Source organism: Nipponia nippon, unplaced genomic scaffold (assembly GCF_047370975.1).
Source record: "Nipponia nippon isolate SJK-2023a ecotype South Korea unplaced genomic scaffold, ASM4737097v1 scaffold_10, whole genome shotgun sequence".
Classification (NCBI taxonomy): domain Eukaryota; kingdom Metazoa; phylum Chordata; class Aves; order Pelecaniformes; family Threskiornithidae; genus Nipponia; species Nipponia nippon.
Window position 1 is genome coordinate 5,973,729 of NW_028262291.1, and position 18,627 is coordinate 5,992,355.

The window sequence follows — 18,627 nt, forward strand, 5'->3', positions numbered from 1 at the left end:
ACTGATTACTAGTAAAGGAAAATGTTTCATAAATTTACTGTGTTATGGCAAGGAAGAATATCAAGAATAGCTGAATGTCCAAGTCTGCATCCTTTATAGTCTTAATAACAGATGGCTGAAGGATAAAAATAATTTTCCCAGTGCAGTGCCATTTTAGTTTTCATGCTCTGCAGTTTCACTTCTGGAAATATATTTGGATGAGACTAGAGGGGAAGAATGCATATGTTTCTAAGTGCTACCTATACACTAGTAAAAGACATTGGGATGAGCATTCAACTCACGCAACTTACCGTACCTTTATTCAAGTCAGTGGAGCTAGAAGCTGAAGTTGTAGAAGCTGAAGATCCGCCCCAGTAGGCGTTAGTTATTTAGAGATGTTTAAGTCTGTGGATTCCCATTCTGGGTGTCATACCTACAGTATAGGACAAAGCAATGACTTTCAAAGCTTTAACTAGACATTGAAATATCTTTTTCAGGTATGGTATTTTTTTCTTCATGCATTTGAGTTAGGTGAGTCTTTAGATAACCAAAATGTTTCTACAGAAGATGTCTTGACCTTAACTCATTAAAAGCAAATAAATTTTATTGCTGTTTCTATTTTTCTGATTTATATAGGTATTCACACAATTATTTTTTTGTGTCAATTCAATCTAAAGCATAAGGTACAAATCTTTTGATTGTTGTGGAAATTTCTAAAACCTGAACTTTATCCACAACATGAGGGGTTTACTGCAATAGGTATTTCTGGAGAGAAGATGACAATGTACTCAATTCCTTTTTTCTTTTTTCTTCTTTTTTCCTTTCTGCTTTTTAGGCTTTTGTGGAGTTGATTATGCAAAGAGCCACAGGCCTATCCTTATGTATTGATTTTGGAATTTGCTTATGTATTTTGCCGGCTTTCTCTACAGAACATTACCGGTCTTAATTGTGGGGAAAAAAGAAAGAATTATCTTGGATTATGTTGATATTTCTTAATGAGAAGTTCATGCTGTGTTACAGCTGCTTCTGAAGCTTAAAAACTACAGATCTTGTGTGGAATCTAGGGATGAAAACTTGCATTTATGTGCGTATATATAGAGAGAAGAAAAGGTTTTGTTGTTTCATTGAGTTTTTTTCTATGATGAGCTGAATTCCTAAACTATTGTAGTTTCATATTTGCTTTAAGACTAGATCTATAACAAATTCGGGACTAGATATATCTTTGCTAGTGCAATTTGTTATTTTTGTGATTTAAATAGGCTAAGGAAAATAGTGATCTAAAGGATAGGAATTCTCATAGTTTGTAAAAAGAGATGTATCACTTTAGTGTTATTAATCTATTTTTGACATTCTACAAGTTTAGTGTTCTGCCAGAGCTCTTGATTATTTTTGAAATAGTTATGAACTGCTTGCAGGTTATCAAATAGCCCAAATAATTACTCAGTGATTTAGATTTAGAATGGTATTTTCAAAGGAACTAAAGGATAACTAAATGGGAACTTGCAAAATTGTCTGCACTCTGAGAACCACTCCTCAATCCCATCCTTTTTATTCCAGTAAAACTCCACTGCAAGCCAAAGAAAACCAAGCTTTATCTGAGTCAAGATTTACAGATGTTGATGATTAGGTTCCATTCACCACTAAGATGTTTAAAATAGCTTTTATTTATAAATGTTTTCCGTCTTCATTTTGCTTTTCCAGTTCTCCACAAGCAGCCAAGAGAAGTGTGCCTTTGTTTGCTGGAACTTGGAAGGATTGCAGCAAGGTAGGTGAAAATATTTAATGAATGAAGAAATATTTACATTCTTGACAGCAGTGGCTATTGAGAGACTTACTAAATCAGCACATCTCAAGCTAACTTTTATGCTGATTAGGTTCAAGGAGAATGCTTGTCTTGATGTCACTCAAGAATATCTTGTGGGCAGTTGTTAACAAATAGAATAAAATCTCTGTACCATCACCTCAATGAAGGTATTTGTTGGCTGCCCTCATATCAGGAGGGGGAAGAGTGGAGAATTTTTTTCTAAATAAAGCTTTGAACTGTTTCTCCTTCTAACAGTCAGTTCTCTCTATAAACAACCGAGATTTCATTAACTTTACTGATAACAAATTGATCTTCACATGACATAAATCTGACCTAAGCAACACTGACTCTTATTTATTTAAATAAACTTAGCTCTGATTTTCAGCAACAGAAGCAATATGAGAATGGAGTTAACAGTCTCTGTTCTCTGTCAGATGATTCTAGCCAGGGTGGACCCTCAATACATTGTAGCATTATCTCTGATGTCCAGAAAACAGTGACTTTTGCTAGACAATCAAAATGACAGTAATCAGAATGCGATTTTTCCCTTTTTCCAGATGCAGAATTAAGCAGCATAGAGCATAAGATCTGCTACAAAATACATGAACAGCAGTGCTGCTGTCCAGTCTTGCATGTAAATTGTAGTCGCGTTCATCCATGTGTACCAAATTGGAGTGCTTTGCTATTCAAATAGTTTCATTACTTTCAGAAGAATTCCTTGTGCTTACAATCAATGTGAAGGAGACTCCTGTTTATTACTACCTTAAGAACTAGTATTTTCATGTTATAATTGCGTTATGGGTAGTCATATTTTGCAAATGCAACTCACTTTGGCAGCTGCGTAACGAGAAATTTGTCTCTTGACCAAAAGTGTCAGAAAAGCCCTCACTGTCAGTGGAAGCTTGCATAGGAATAGTGTTGGCCAGAAAAAGAGTTATTTCCAGTTTGCAGAAATTTTCTTATCTCTAAAACTGGGATTCAGTCCAACATGGCTAAAAAAGCCAAAAAAACCCCCAAAAAACCCCAAACCAACAACTTTCCATGAATAAGAAAGTATTCTGGTCTGTAGGTGCTCAATGAAATTGATTTTCGAAAATCTTAATTTACCTGAGCAAACGAACTGTGCTTTCAAGATCCCCAGCTTGGAGATAGACCTTCCAGCATCCGAAGACCCTATACCTGGGTGTAGCTGTCAGGAATGTCTCTCTGCCCCAGGTTGCTTATTTGATAGTATCCAGCTTCTTCAGGGAATGCAAGTCAGCGGTTAGGCAGCGTTGGACTCTGCTAAAGTTGGTTGAGTCAGATCAATCTCATTTTGCAATAAGATTTGATTTCTCAACAGATCTACATGGGAATTAAGACAGACTCTTACCCTTCTTCTTTGTCTTTTGTCTTAAGCTTCCATGTCTCAGATGTTGTCTGTTCCAGGCATGAAAACAAATGCTGAACCAATAAATGAATCATGTTTTCATTTATTACACATATCTATCCCTTTGCCTTTAAAATATTTTTTTTATTTATAATACATATATATTACCATATATCATTACTGTATTTTATATATTATATTTATGTTACTGTATTTTATTTTTGTTTATAGCTTAGGGGTCAAATAACATGTCTGTCTACTTGTTCCTGCTCTAATATCTCTTTGAAAACAAACAAAACCCCATTTATAATCTTGCAGGTTTCTAAGGTGCACAAAAACTGTTGAAGAGGAACACCAGGTTAATATAAATTGAAAGCAAATACGCGATGCCAGTTTTGCCTGAGCTGTGGTAAACTAGAACGATATTGGAGAGAGAAAAGGGGAATAGGTGCCTCCACTAAGCATAGGAAAGAGCACATCAAACTGACAATGTTGTTGTGCTGCTTTAAACAGGAGAGCAGTCAGATGTCTGCTTGCTTTGTAAAGCAAACTGGGTCTGTTGACAGTCTGTTGTTGACTGGGTCTGTTGACAGTCTCTGTTGGTCTGCTTTCCAGAACAGGAGCTGCAGAGACCTTGAAAAGGTGCCTCAGTATATTTTTAAAGAATGAAAAGAGTAAGAGACACTGAATAACTTCTTACTTTTCTCTTCTGTTTTAGAAGCAGAAAGACATGTTCAAAGTGGCTTATTCATCACAAGGAGCCAGCTCTCAAGCACACTTTGCCCAGCTAGATTACTGTTATTCTTCAGAGTCTGTAACTCCCATAAATCAACCCAGGCCTTTCTTCTTAAGGAAAATAGGCTTGGGATTGAGGCACAAGTGAGCAGGAATGGGAATTGTTTGAGAAGGAGATAGAATCGAGCTCTGTTCTGCTAAGCTTGAACCCATTCAACAGATACTCTGTGGATGAGGGGAGACAGTTGGTAATGTACCTATGCTTTAGCAATGCTTTTAGCATATTCTCTCATAGCGTCCTTTTAGCCAAATTAGAGAGAGGATGGATGGATGGACTACACAGTGAGTGGAAAACTGGTGTGTCCACTTGGCTCAAAGAGTGGCAGTTCAAAGCCCAGGTACTAATAAAAATAGAATACCCCGATAAACTATCCTGGATTTCAGTTGTTTATGAAAAGAAAATTCTGAGGTCATTTGTGAAATTTCAGTAGCTAAAATGGGCCACTGTGTGCACCGGCAGATGACACCTGGGTAGAGTGAGAACATCTATGAGAGAAGGGAGTGTCCTACGGGATGAAATTGAGCACTGATGATACACAGGGCTATGGCAGTGGGTCGCACAGGTCTAACATTCTCCCAAGTATTTTAGGCATGAGTGAATCATTTAAACTCAAGTGATGTGAAAGCAGAATCTATCACTGTGTAATCTTTGTAATCAAGACTTCACGGAGAATGTAATTATTTGCAAATACATATATATGTGCTGTCTGTGTGTTTGTTTAAAGAGAGATTATACAATGGAAAACAGCTAAATTATCTTTTCTGCAGAAAGAATGAAGTTCTTGAGTAACTGTTAAACTCTGGGGGGTTAAACAACTCCCACAGGTCTTTTGAAATTGCTGTTGAGCAATTTCAAGATCTTTCTGCTTTTGTATTCAATTTTTCCTTGGTAAAAATGGGAAGTGGTGCTCTAAGAAGTCTATTGGAGATCATGTTACAGTCCAGTGCTGCTTCATTTGTAGTTATGAGAAGGCAGGCTAGAAAAGAGCAGAAAAGGAAATTCTCAGCATACCTTCCAGACCAGAATTTGCACCTTTACCCCTCCCAGAAAAGATGTGGGTTTTACCACTTCAGCTTTCCAGCAACTTTGCTTCAGGTTGATACAATATATGGAAAAAAATGTGTGTATGTTTGTTTGTTCATTTGTTTTATTTTTCAACTCATTACCAGAGGAATTCAGAATACTGGAAATACAGGGAACTTTAAAAGCCTGTCACAATGACAAAAATTGGAGATTGTGAAAAGCAGTAGAAGGAAAGAAGCAGCAGTGCTTAGAGTGGAAGAGTTTTATTTGATGAGTAAGGCTGCATGCAGGTGTAGGCTTAAAGCCCAGTGGGAATTTAATGATTTACAGCCTGTCGGCATCTGCAGACAGGCAGGAAGTAAATGGATTGTATATAAGCGCTTGCTTCAATGTTGGCTGACTTTTCATTAGGCAGACGGAGCCAGTTAGAAGCCAATACAAGCACAGATTTGGTTCTTGGTGTTCTTTATATTAATTTACTAGGCAGTAGTGTGACTAAATTAAAACTTATCATAAAAATACAAAAGACAGTGTATGTGCTTATGCCCTTTCTCTGTATGCTTTTAACGTTATTATGGTATTTAGCTTAGATTTGCATAATATGTTTGTTACTGCTCAATATTTTGGTGTGCAGATCTTTACCTAGATAAGTCAGCATAGTTCTGCATCTGGACTATGCATGTTTCTACTACAGAAGAAAATATGGTTTCATTTATGCAAGTAGTTTGCTATGAGAAGCCTACCTGGCATGATAACTTTTTCAAGCTGAAGTCCTTCTCTGAAAAAGGAAATCTTTCTGTTTTTCTGGTTTTCGTTCAGTGTTGGCAAATAAAAAAACAGAGGGGAATTATCAATGATTAGGAAAATAGGATGGGCTTTTAGACTTCTGACATCTGTCCAAGCTCTGCTGCTTGCTGTGAGATACTGACTCAATCACTTGCCATAAAGCTTTCAAAAGCAGGCATTGTTTTAAAGAGGCTCGCTCTCCAAGTGCTGTGTTTGAGATGCTCCCTGCCAAAGTTGCATGTATTTTGTTTTAGTTGGAGCTACAAGTGTTTTGCCACTGTAAACAGAGTTCTGAAGATTGGCTGTCAAAAATAGGTTAGACAAAGCATTAGCCACTTCTGAAAACTATTGGCCATGTCTCTATTTATTTATCTATAAATTCAGTGCAGTAGTTGAGACCAGAGTAACCTTTAATCCCTTTTCATCTGGATTTCTTTGAAAAATACCAACACAAAATACAAGTTGTCAAGTAATTTGAAAGGAGTTGTTTGAGAAAAAAAAGGAAAAAAAAAAAAAAGCAAATGTACTGAACTTGAATCCGTCCTACATGGTATAGGAATTTTTGAGGCCTTATTTGTTCATAAATTAGTCATTTGCCAACATATGTGTTATCAGACAGAGAAGTTGGAAAAAAACCTATATTCCCTGTAAAATTTTCAACTGAGAGATTCCATCTAAATTAATTTTTTGTATTCATTTGGAATGATGGCATTAATGATTGATATATATATTTTTATGTGTTTACTAATGTATATAGCATTCTATTATTGCACAGTAGTTCAACACAGAAAGTATAAATTCTTTCCACTGTTTTGTTTTAATATATGTAATACTTTATAATGACTAGTAATTTGTTTGCATGTTTCCAAAAGGTTTGGGGTGGAGCCTCCTGGATTAATAAAGTTGGAGAAAGAGATTGAACAAGAGGAAACGCTTTCAGCCCCCCTTCCGTCTCCTTCACCGTCACCAACAAAGTCTCCTGCGAAAAAGAGCACAGGGAAACTGTTGGATGATGCTGTAAGTTGTGGGAGGAAGCTTCTTCCTCTCTGACCCATTCTGGTATGCACTTACTTGCAAAGCACACAGAAGCCCAAGTTTAACATTTCACTGTATTTTAAAGATACGCAGACTGATAGAGTTAAGTTATTTCTGACCACAATTATTTATGTCTGAAGTTTGGAAAAAATGTCGCACTGTGTAGGAGATCTGCAGTTTAGCCTAGCTTTGTGCTTAGGGCCAAGTTCCCTTCTTATTTCTCCATTTTCTTTTTCTGTTCGCTTCTTATTCATCAACTCCCACTTGGTGTTTTGTCTGAGAAAGGACTGAGTCAGGACTAGGAGATTTGGCCCATACTGACTTGTACAGATTGTTAACAAACACTTCTAAGTTATCTCTGCCTAATTTTTATGCTGCTGTTCTGAATGTTTATCATGTGGTAAAAAAGCAAACATTTTTTTCCTTATTGTTAGAAAGAATGTATCTTGCTTTGAATTTCATTAAACTCTCTGCGCTATAGTGTAGTGTTCATTTCTCTATTGCAAACCCTCGAGGGGTTCATTTGAAACAGCTGGAATCAGATGAAAAGGACACATTTTGAGACCACGAAGAGGTTAAACTTGAAAAGTACAAATATATTCTATAAAAAGAAGCAGTTACTATAGTAACGACTATATTAGAAGGTAGATGTGCCACCTGGGAGTTACAAAGCACTTCTTGAAAAATCCGTGTGCCACTTTTTTGTTACAAAGAGCAGATGGAATATAATGTTCGTTCATTTTATTGAAATACTTTGTACTATTTGATGCAAATAATTACATATAACGTTTTTTACATTTTGTGTTTCTTCCTTAACTTTGCAAAAGCACTGGCTTATGTTTCAACAGAATTGAGAAAGAACAGTTAGGTGTAGAAGGAGGGTGGTGACTGCGTATCTTGCAGGAACAGAGCAGAGAGTATGAAGGTTGTCTCCAGCCACCTCCTTTAATTTAGAAAGCAGTGGGGATAGAAACAGAATGGAATTCATCCAGCTAGATTCCTGACCTGCACTGCCCCAGACACTCACACCATAAAATAGCAGTGGTGCTCATATAGTCCAGACACAAAATAAAATAGGATATAATTCTTCCTTCTGCTTCCTTATTTGATTTCCAAATTCCACTCAATAATACTTTTGTGTCCTTTGGGATAGTAAGGTAATGGAAGCCTCAACAGCAGGATCAGGAGTGAAGGTCTCATTATCTTCTGTTTTACACCAGTATAAATGTGTTGGCTTTTGTTCTCCACAGGCCTAAGATGGCTCTATTTTGCTTACGCAGTTCAAAATAACCTTGAACCTGTTAGGTCTGGCTACTCTGGGTTTTTGCTTACTTAGATGAACCCTGGTAGATGCAGCTATTAAGGCATAGTTCATACTATCCATTTTCAGCTTCGAATTTCAAGAGTGTCTCCAGAGGTGATAACTGCCATAGGATATTATGTCAGAAATCCCTGATTATCAGGCAGCATTCAGATGGCCATTACCAAATAGTCCTCTAAGCACAATCCCAGTCTTGGTACCACGTTCCAAGAGATACAGGAATGCACCTGCACTTGGATTTAAGTCACTGACCACTGAATTCATATAAGTTATTCCTGTTGTACATTGACTATCTAAATTGTTTGATTCTTCAGAAATGGAGGCTAAGACTCACCCGTTTGTTGATAAAAATCACTGGAATAATTAATCTTAAAATAATTCAGGATTGTACGTTCAAACCGAGGACAACTCATCTGATAGTTGAGAAGCACTTTTTGTGTGTAAAATATATGTAGACTTCCTCTGCAAAGTGTTATTTTAAAATGAATTTTTTCACAAAAATATGCCTCGATTGAGAGAGAAAAAAAAAAAAAAGCTAAGAATAATTATAAAAAATTGTTCCACAAAGTAATAAAGTTATTCAGATAACTACATTGAACAATTTCAGAAATAATTGGAAAGACTTTAAATTGGTCAATGGGCTAGTTTCAAAAGCATTTTTGCTCCCCATTCTAGTATGGAAACAATAACTGGTTAACTTTTTATTTCTTTCTGGTTTATTTAACATACTATAACTTTATTCTAAAAGCAGATCTGAAAAACATTTGTTGTACTTCAGAAGCCTTTCCTGTTCATGTATTGAAGATAATCAAAATGCCTATCAGAGTGCCATAGCTGTGCCCTGATTTTTTTTTTTCCTGAAACAGCTTAAGACTTTAATTTGTTAGCTATTCTGAGAATATTTGTTCCCAGACCTCTGACTGTTTTTACAGGCCTTGGTTTGCAAACTGGATTTGAAAAGGTCTTTGGAATATTAGCTGAAGTGAACAAAACCTCTAGGAAGTTCCTCGGGCATTTTGCGTTGTTTGACACTGACATACTAGGTCAGCATTAATCCAAGAAAACTGCAGTCTATGAAAATGCTGCACTTGTTATTGCTGCTTCTATGCAGTAGTGAGCTTTAAATGTCAAATAAGAGTTTCTGAACCAGATCTGTTCTTTTGGCATTGACGGCTGTGCTACTTGCAGATCACTGAAGAGTACAAAATGTAGTTTTACTAAACATTAATGCCTTTGGTAGCACATGCAAGGCCAAGATTTCACAAGAGGCTGAAGTCAAGCTGATGCAGCTGATAAAAAGCAGGAAAGTAGTTTTCATCTGTATTTGCTCAGCCCTTACTGTTGGCAATGATAAAGTAGAGTACTCCTGAGGCCCCTTTAAATTACCCTTGATTGCCCTAATGCCCTAAGGTGGAGATCATCAAAGGGTGGTTAGCAATACTGGGGAGCATCCTGGCATGGATTTGTGATTATGTCCCAGTGTTGTCTGTATACTTTGTTTAAGGTCTAAGTGCACTATTTGAAAGTGCCAAGTGAAGATATTGGGCAGGGCCTTTTATTGATCAGCAAGATACTTCTGTATTCATTATATTTATTTAGAAGAGAAAATACATCATGACATCTTCATTTTGCCTGTCTGCTATGTTAGCACTTTGACAGTCGAGCTGATTCACCATAAAATACTGGGAACACATCTACAAAAGTTTGATGCTGAACACAAATTAAGAAGCTGTTTGACTTCAGTTAAACAGTGCAAATTTTGGGTTGAACTGTGTGACACTCATCTCTATTTTTACCTCATCACAGCTGTAAAATCATCCTTGATATTGGAAACACTGTAGTCTGGGATTAGAGAAATATTTAGAAAATGAAGAAAAACTAAGAAAATATCATCCATGAAGACTTAGATTAGTGATATCATGTTATGGCAAATGTCTTCTTGAATGTTTTGCTACACGTGCTATTTTAAACAGTTTCTATTAATAGCTTCCGTGTTTTTCAGGTTAAACACATTTCTGAAGATCCACCTTGTAAATGTCCCAATAAGTTCTGCGTGGAGCGTCTTTCACAAGGAAGATACAGAGTTGGAGAGAAGATCCTCTTTATTAGGGTAAAGGGTTTTTTTTATATTTTGTAGTGAATTGATAGTATCTGCTACCTTCCACTTTGCAAATGCTATCACTGATTAACAGGAGAAAATATTTTCTTATTAACAAGCACTGACTCATTTTTTTGATGCTGTCAGGGAATAAATAAACTACAGTGGGATAACTGACCCAAAGAATTATTACCATGTGGTAGATCCTTCTAACTTTAGGTCATTGAATTTGCTGTGACTTTGATCAATGGCAACCAAAGGTCTTCAAAAACAGAGATGATGACTTCCTCTCGGTTTGGTTTGAAAGAACATCCACTTCATTGAAACGGCCATTCTTCCACTTTGCTTTGACTGAGAGTGTTTGACAGGTCAGGAAACAGATCAAAGAATTCATGATCATTGAATTGCCAAGTCATGAAAAAGACATATTGCTAAAGTAGGGTGAGCAAAACATTAATATCCATAGTACTTCATTTGATTAGCAGATATTTCCAAACCCAGTGTTGTATTTCACACTTCATATTAACTCCCATATTATTAACTCCCACAGCACAAAGTTAATCGTTAATATAAATATTTGCTAGCATTAGTATCTGGCTGAATTTAGCACAAATATACTATCCAAACTTAATTTTGGTCCTCTTAATCTTCTCTATATATGCTTATGGTAATAATAATGAAAATATGTTAATCATAATATTCTGTAGTAGTAGGTTAAGAATCTGATTCATGCTATGCTTCTTTCCATTTTCCTCTCCACATGTACTATCCTTGAGTAATGACATGACAAAATGATAGCTCTTGCTCTCAAATAACTGTTGTTCCTATTTAGCTAAAGGCACACAACTGTGACCTGATAAAACTGAGGATTTAGCACTTGCAGGAACAAAAGAAGTCAGAGGGACTCCTTCCCATCTGTAGAAGTCAAGTTCCTAGTTCAACAACACACCGGAGTGCTTGCTCTGTCATAAACCTATGCTTAACTTACAACGAAGTAAAATTTAGATAAGGATTTAGGTTTTCTCATGTGTATAAAAAGGAGAATGTGTTTAAGTACTGTGCTGAACAGGGATTGAGAACTCCCAATTAATTCAGTAATAGCTCAGAAAGAAGAAGAAATACAGGATTTCTCACAGATAGTTTGAGGTTTAACATGCTAGTATAAAGGATTAATAGCTTTTCTGTTTCATAGCCAATGAGACGTTTTTAAATTCTGCAGTATTTTTAGGTACTAGCTTTATATAAACAACTTTGAAGAAGGTAATGTTCATTAACCAAAGATCCCAGTAATTTGGCACAGTTTAACACTTATGTCTTCTTCCTTTTGATTTTAATTTCAAATAACAATATCAAAGTATTTTTAATCTTTTAGTTTTGATAAACTAAAGGGATTTTTTGCCAGAATGGTGAGTGTCAAATTCCCTTTTGCTGTTTTTTTTTTTATTGTACAATCTAGTCCAAGTCAGATTTCATTCCAAGTTTGCAAACAAAACACCCTTTTCGTATCACGCTACTGCATTCCAAGTTGAATTGTGCCAAAAAATAACGGTAATATAGATTAGACATTAAACTGCAGTATTAGAGATCATTCCTACAACACTGATATCAATGGGAACTTGCCATGAACTTCAGTGGGAGCAAGCCCATATTCTGAGGTTTTAAAAGTCAGTTGTCTTTTGGTTTGGGTTAGTTTGAATCTCATTTTGGAGCGCTTCACTGGATCACAGTAAGTTTTTACTCTTCATTCTCCATGTTCTTATTGTGTACATAAGTAGATTTATTAGGCATCTTTGGAATCCTTTGGACGCTTGTGAGAAAACACATTTGAGATGCATAGCTGACTTTTAATTTTCTTGGTATTTGGCACCCTATTTGATGCCACTGAGGTAGTTCCTCCTATGTTTTATGTTCTTTATACAGCATGACACAGCTGGATATATGCCACTTGTTTATAACCCAATGTGTTCCAGTTGAACTGAGATTGAAAGTTTCATTGTTTTAAGGTGGCTTAGTATACCCATTACTGTCTCTATTAGCTTTCTCCAGTAAGCTATGTAGGACTTAAAACCTATATAGTTTCAGTGATGCTACAAGTATGCCGTGTGACAAAACATTACAAGAGCTAAGTTGAAAGTGGAGTGACGCTTCAGTGAAAAAGGAATAGGAAAGAAAAATAAAACCTGGCAGAACATAGAATTCATGCAAAATATCACACAAAAAATTACATGTGTCAATCTGAAGTAATTTTAAGGAAAAAAGAAACCCAAACTTTGGAATGTGTAGCAAAACCTATGAGGGACAGTCCTTCAAGATTTCTCTTGTATCGTAGTAACTTCCTAAGGTAATGGTCCCGTGAAAATTACTTGAATAAAGGTATTTTTTTAATCATGGAAAAATGTTTAAATTTGAGATGAAAATAAACCATGGAAATCCATGGAGTAATGGAAGTTATGAAAATCCATGAAAACATTAAGACGCTTAAGTCTGCTGATAAAAATGCATGTCACAAAAGTAGTTCTTTACACATGAAGTAGTTCTGTGATGCATAACCTGAACATGATTACCATAATGCTGTGGTGCCTTAGATGCTAAAAATTTATTCTCAATAAAAATTTATCTGCTTGTGAATTCTTTTCCCTTACTGCCATATAGGAATGAAAGTGTCTAAATTCCACTTACACAAAAATGATGGAAGATATGTTTTACAATAATGGATTGTGTTAGTAACTTGAAGTAAATTAAATTACTAGGCTATTTAAAACTGAAACATTGGTTTTGAATTAGGGTGATCTCTGTGTGTGTGTGCCGTGTACAATCAATTATTTGCCTATTCACTCTTAGATCCTACCATTATGCCATGAAGTGGTTTAGGGAACAAGCCTTAATCTTTCAAAGCAGAACTGAATTAATAAGCCTATTTTTAAAAATAAAGAATAACAAGTAATGAAACCTTACCTTGCACAAATGCATGTTTTATAACTTGGAAAAAAGAGTCACAGAATTTGAAGTGCTTACTTCTTGCAGAAGGCAGTAAAGGAGTTCTATTAATAGAGATTTTTATCGTAAGAAATGTCAGTCAGGCCTTAAAGAAAGGTAATTTTTTAAAACAATTTCAGTGGCAAATATTCTTATTTCAAGTTATCTTGTTTATATTACATTGTATATGCATAAGGATGTATACTTTACACACACTAGCAAGCTTCTCTCAGAAAGATCTGTCCTGTTGGTCCATACCATAATAACATTCAAATTGTTGGGTTTTGCACAATGGCAAAAATATTTCTTTGTGCAACGGGAGTCAGATTAAATGATACAGTAGGTGCTGGCTTTAAAGCCGATCATTTTTCCTATAACTTATAGGTGTTCTCTGCCTTGCAGACCAGATGATAAGCATGTGATTGCTCTTATACTTTTTGACCTTGTACTTCTAATCATTACTATCACTTAGCATTATTTTGCTGTAGTAATAATAAAATGTTTAATACTAGCTTCCTCTAAATCCCAGGAAATGAAAGGCATTATTTGCCTGCTACACCACCTGTGTAGGAACTTTATTTTGGGGTTCACTATCAAAATGTGTGTGTGTATATGTGTGTGTAATATATATGTGTATATATTTAAAATCACTCTGCAGACAGTCTGGTGTACGCTATTGCCTCCTCCTGGTGAGAAAAATGTACTCATGAATAAATATGGAAGCACCCTTTACTCCAAACCATCCAGGTAGGGATGATATACCATCTAAGAACTGGAAATTAGTAAAAATGGAAAGCAGATTGATTATACAGTTCTCAAGACTCAAATGTCTTGTTCTGCTTTTCCAATCCAAATACGTAAGTTATATTCACAGCTTTTGCTTGGTGTGCTTCTATGTTTTGGCTTTTCTTCAGCACTGTTTACCTGGATTTTATTCTGTTTCTTATTGCAAGGATTTTAGCAGTTGTTCTGCTTTCCCCAGGCCCATTCACTTCTAGTATAAAAAATAGTTTACCTTTTTAGCACTGAAATTCATTCTCTGGAGCTTTATCCATATCAAATGCCTTTCAGGGATGTTTAAAATGTCAAAAACATAGGCAGATCAGGAGTTTTAATTGAACTAACTACAAAACAGAGGTAGTGGGATGCCTCGGAGTCATGAATTCTGAAAACACATCTTGGGCCACAGGACAGTGACAGTCATTGGCCTCTCCTTTGGGTTTCTAATCTCAGTCTCCTCATGCTTATAGACAAACATATTAATTCTCAACGCTAGGCTGCAAAAGACCCAGGGAAAGGCATGTCTAAAGTCCAGCCCTAATTTATGTCCCAGATAGCAGGTTTTTTTGGAGACCTTCCAGCAGTGGGTGGCTGGACACTTTTACTATGTGCCAGTTCCTCTCCAGCTACTTTATGCTCACAGAGTAGTTGGCACATTTCAGTCTTACTTATGCTAGTGAAGGTGGAATTCTTCTCAACCTTCTCAGGTTTTTGGTTTGGTTTTTGTTTTAAAAATCCTTAAAGGACTGGTAAAATGTAGTCCACAAGTCTCAGAAGCTCTCAGACCGTGATACCGAATGTGTGTCAGTGGGGTGAGTGCAGTCCAGTGCTGCCTATAGGACAGGCAGTCAGGAAATCTGTTTTCTTCTTTACTCTCCCATTAATCTGTTGAGTGACATTAGGCAGACGCCTGCACTCCCCCAACTTAAATTATAGCTTGCTTGTTCTCATAGTTACACTTTCTCTCCTGCTTCTCCCTTTTCTTTTTTTCTTTCTTTATTTTTCTCCCCTTCCTGCTTTCAGCCTTTCTTATTCAGGCCTAGCAGCCTTCATGGAGCAGGCGGCCATGGACATCTCTCTGTTTACAATGTACGTGATGATGCTGTGTTTGTGCTGAACACACGAGCAGCTACAGTTCTACTATCTGGTTCTGTGAAGACGACTTGACGTTTCTAGTTAAATGGTTGACAGACTTTCACTAGGGTTAGTCAAACCCATAAAGTAGTAGAAATTAAATAATTATTTCCCCCTCTTGATTTAATTTCCTGTATTTTTTTCCTCAGCATGCTGCTTTTGCATGGCCATTCATGTTAATTTAGTGTCTAGAGCTTGCATGTGTTGGGGATAGTTTGGAATACATATTGTGAGCAAAAATGCTTTAAAGGATTCAGTGTAAACTTCTTTACAAGAAAGCTCAAGTCAAATTTTTAGCTGCTAATTTAATGGAAAAGTGATGGAGTTACTACTTTTTACTTTCACTCAAGTGGTATTCTCATTAGTCTTGTTTGAAAATGTTTTGACCGAATGTATCTCCGATGCAATACTCTGATTCAGTGGAACTGACAGGCTATGTAATAGCTTAGCAGTTTTCCTCACTGGCTTAGACCTGCTTGCCTTACTGAACTTCTATGGACAATTAAATATAGTGTTGTTTTTAATTCCCAGTGTCTCCCTCTACGCAGTATTGCTCAATGAGAACTCCGCTTGGATGTTTGAAAAATCTTTGGGAAATCATACTGTGCTATTCTAAGATGTAATGCATCTTCAAGAAGTGTCACATTCTAGTTCTTGCAATGACTAATACACCTGCTGTAATTTCCTGCCAAGGTATTTATAATTTAGTCTCCTAGAGTTGAAGTTATAACAATATAAGTTTCCCTGTATTCAGTGGAAAGAGAAATCCCCCTCAGGAGGTGGCTCAGAACAGGAGGCCAGGGTAGGGTATTCTGAAGCTATATGTGTAATATCTTTAAAAGCACCACCCAAATATTCAACTGACTTCCTTAGCAATGTGATTCAGGCTTAGGAAGCCTTTGGTGTGCTCTTAATGCAGCCAGTGCCTGCAAGAGCTGAAGACGGCAAAGCGAGACTTCCCTGGGTGCCAGAGGTTCCTGGCTGGCAGGAATGTGCCGGGGTAAAATCGCCCTGCACACCAGTAGCAGCAGTGTTTTCTGCGTGGTAACTAATTACACAGAAAATTTCTCAATACTTTAAAGGTAAATAAAGATGAGTAACAAAGCCAGATAAATATGTTATGTATTATAGATCTCATTATTTCAGGCTTTTTTTTTTTTCCCCTAGAATACCGAGAATACAAAAATAGACCAAATTATATAACTTCCCTTCTGTTCCCCCCCCAACTTTTTTCTTCTGCTCCTCTGACTCCTTTTCTATGAAAGGTACTGGATCAGCATCTGCATATCTAAGAGCAGAGATAGACTGCTAATCCACTCCACCATTAGTCTACAGACAAGAATTTGCAAAATGAAAAAGCCTTTATAGTTTATTGTTGAGAACCACAGATTGGGTCCCATAAGTTTATAATGAAAATGTTAATAGGGGAAAGTATTTCCTTTTTGGTCAATTATTTTCTTGTTGTGGTTCTGTTTAATAGATTTTGTAAGAATCCATTTTACATTTACTAGACATTAATACATTTTACATTAACAATGAGACAGCAGTTAATGCTCACAATTTGGAACTAGTAAGCCTGACGTATTAGAACTGGAGCTATTTGTAGCGTTGCTCTTTAAGAAGAATAGCAGAGGTTTACATTTTCTTATTTAAACTTCTTCCTTGATGAAGTAAAAAGGTCTTGTATGACAGTAATGTGAATAATACTTACCACAGTCAAGGTAAGCACATCTATCTTTTGTAGGACAATGCTGCAATATTTTATGGGATGAATTAAAGTTAATATTCTTCACTCTAGCTTTAGATAATTAGTATACAATCCTAGTTAAAAAGAAAAAAAAAAACAACCTGATTCTTTAAGTTGTGATATGCTTCCTGTACAGTATACTTTTACACTATAAACATAACTCATGCTGTCATTTAGAGAAATGACAATAAACAAGGCTTACATGATGGCATCAGTAAACTGAAGTTTCTGTGCTGTCCATCAGAGATCCTCACTGAACATGTACGATTCAGGCATAAAAGTTCATTGGTTGTCTCTTGCAGTATTCTGTAGCTATAGGGTAGCATTCTTAAAGGGCTTGTAGCTTATGTGGGAATTTCCAATGGGGCTTTATATCTTGACTCCGGAATGATGGTTCTACATAGAACTGAATTGGCCATGATTTAACAAAAATGGTATGTAGGCTTTTTAAATATTTAATACTATGTGGTTTGGCATTTCTGTTCCTGAAATAACAGGAAAAAGTTTAATTGTGTTTTAAAAAGTGTTTTCTTTCTTTCTCATTCTCTTATCAGTGTGAAACCAATCTTTTTTCCTCCTGTTGCATCCAGTTACGCTTTGTATGCATTCATGTTGTTCACTAAAAACTATTTATATCTACTTTATTTTATAAAAGTCATAATCCTTGCAACATTTATAATTTTATTTTGAAGTTAAGCTCCATCAGACCTCTGTGGCAACATGCAAGATGCATGTAAAGTACTTTTTACCACACATAAAGGCAGCCGCATTTTATCCCATGTGTTTACTGATGAGTTTGTCCTCTGTGCTGCCTTTTAATTCTTCTAATTCAGTAGAAAAGTAGTTAAATGCTGTATTTCCAAATCCTCTTCATCACATTGAAATATAGAACATTGTATTTTAATGAGAGTATTCATGAATTGCATACCAATGAATTTATCAACCAGTCTATTCTACTATGATGTTTTTTTCTAGCACAAGTTGTGAGATGCCCACTCTTCCAAGAGAGACTAGGGGGAAGCTGAGGTTTTATTTTTGGGTTTTGTTCTCTTCAATACTGAATATTGTTTTTAGAATCTAAGGGCTGGATTCATCTTGCCTAGGTTTGATGCCTACAGGGTTGTTTTCGGTGAAGGGGAACACACAATTCCTCTCTATTTCTTTTATGCTGATTAACTGGATTGTTAATTGACTTACAGAATTACGTGGCATTTTGTATTATCTATCTTGTAGATTAAAAAATTTAAAAATCAACTGTCCATTTGAGATATTGTTTATTCTAAACTAAATTATGGGGAATATATTTTTACATTGATTTCTTAAGATTCTATCTCAAGATGTTGTGTTCCAACTTTAGAAAAAAAAAAAAAAAAGGCAACCCACCCCCCCAGAAAAAAAAAAACAAACAACAAAAACCAACCACAACAAAAAACTTCAGCTGCGTCTGTGGGAGTCAACAGGAATTGATTTCTCTTTCAAAAACCAAAAAAAGTATTTATCAAGAATAAATTTTTCTAATGGAGAATGGATAAAACAATGAGACATTTATCTGTAACAGTTATGTCCCTGAATTATTTATTAATCTGTCTAGGAGCCAAAGACTATGAAACAGTCATGATAATTTAGTGCATCTATCTTATATATGCAATAGCATAGAAATAATACTTTTAGGATATGTTGAACAATACTTTTTAAGTGCAGATTTTTAGATTTTATGTAACTAAATGTAATATTTTTTTTTCCTTTGAAATGCAATTTACTGTTAATAATTTAGAACAG

The 18,627-nt window shown here is 35.9% G+C and overlaps 1 protein-coding gene across 9 annotated transcripts in view; it reads left to right on the plus strand.

Moving 5' to 3' along the window:
• GAS2 (growth arrest specific 2) overlaps window positions 1-18,627 on the plus strand; it is a 100,128-nt gene that overhangs the window by 47,172 nt on the left and 34,329 nt on the right. For all 9 annotated transcript variants that reach the window (XM_087743257.1, XM_087743210.1, XM_087743228.1 and 6 more), the window contains 3 exons: window positions 1,681-1,744; window positions 6,630-6,774; window positions 10,116-10,223. In XM_087743257.1, the coding sequence (XP_087599383.1) occupies window positions 1,681-1,744; window positions 6,630-6,774; window positions 10,116-10,223 (317 nt within the window). The remainder of the gene's footprint in view (window positions 1-1,680; window positions 1,745-6,629; window positions 6,775-10,115; window positions 10,224-18,627) is intronic.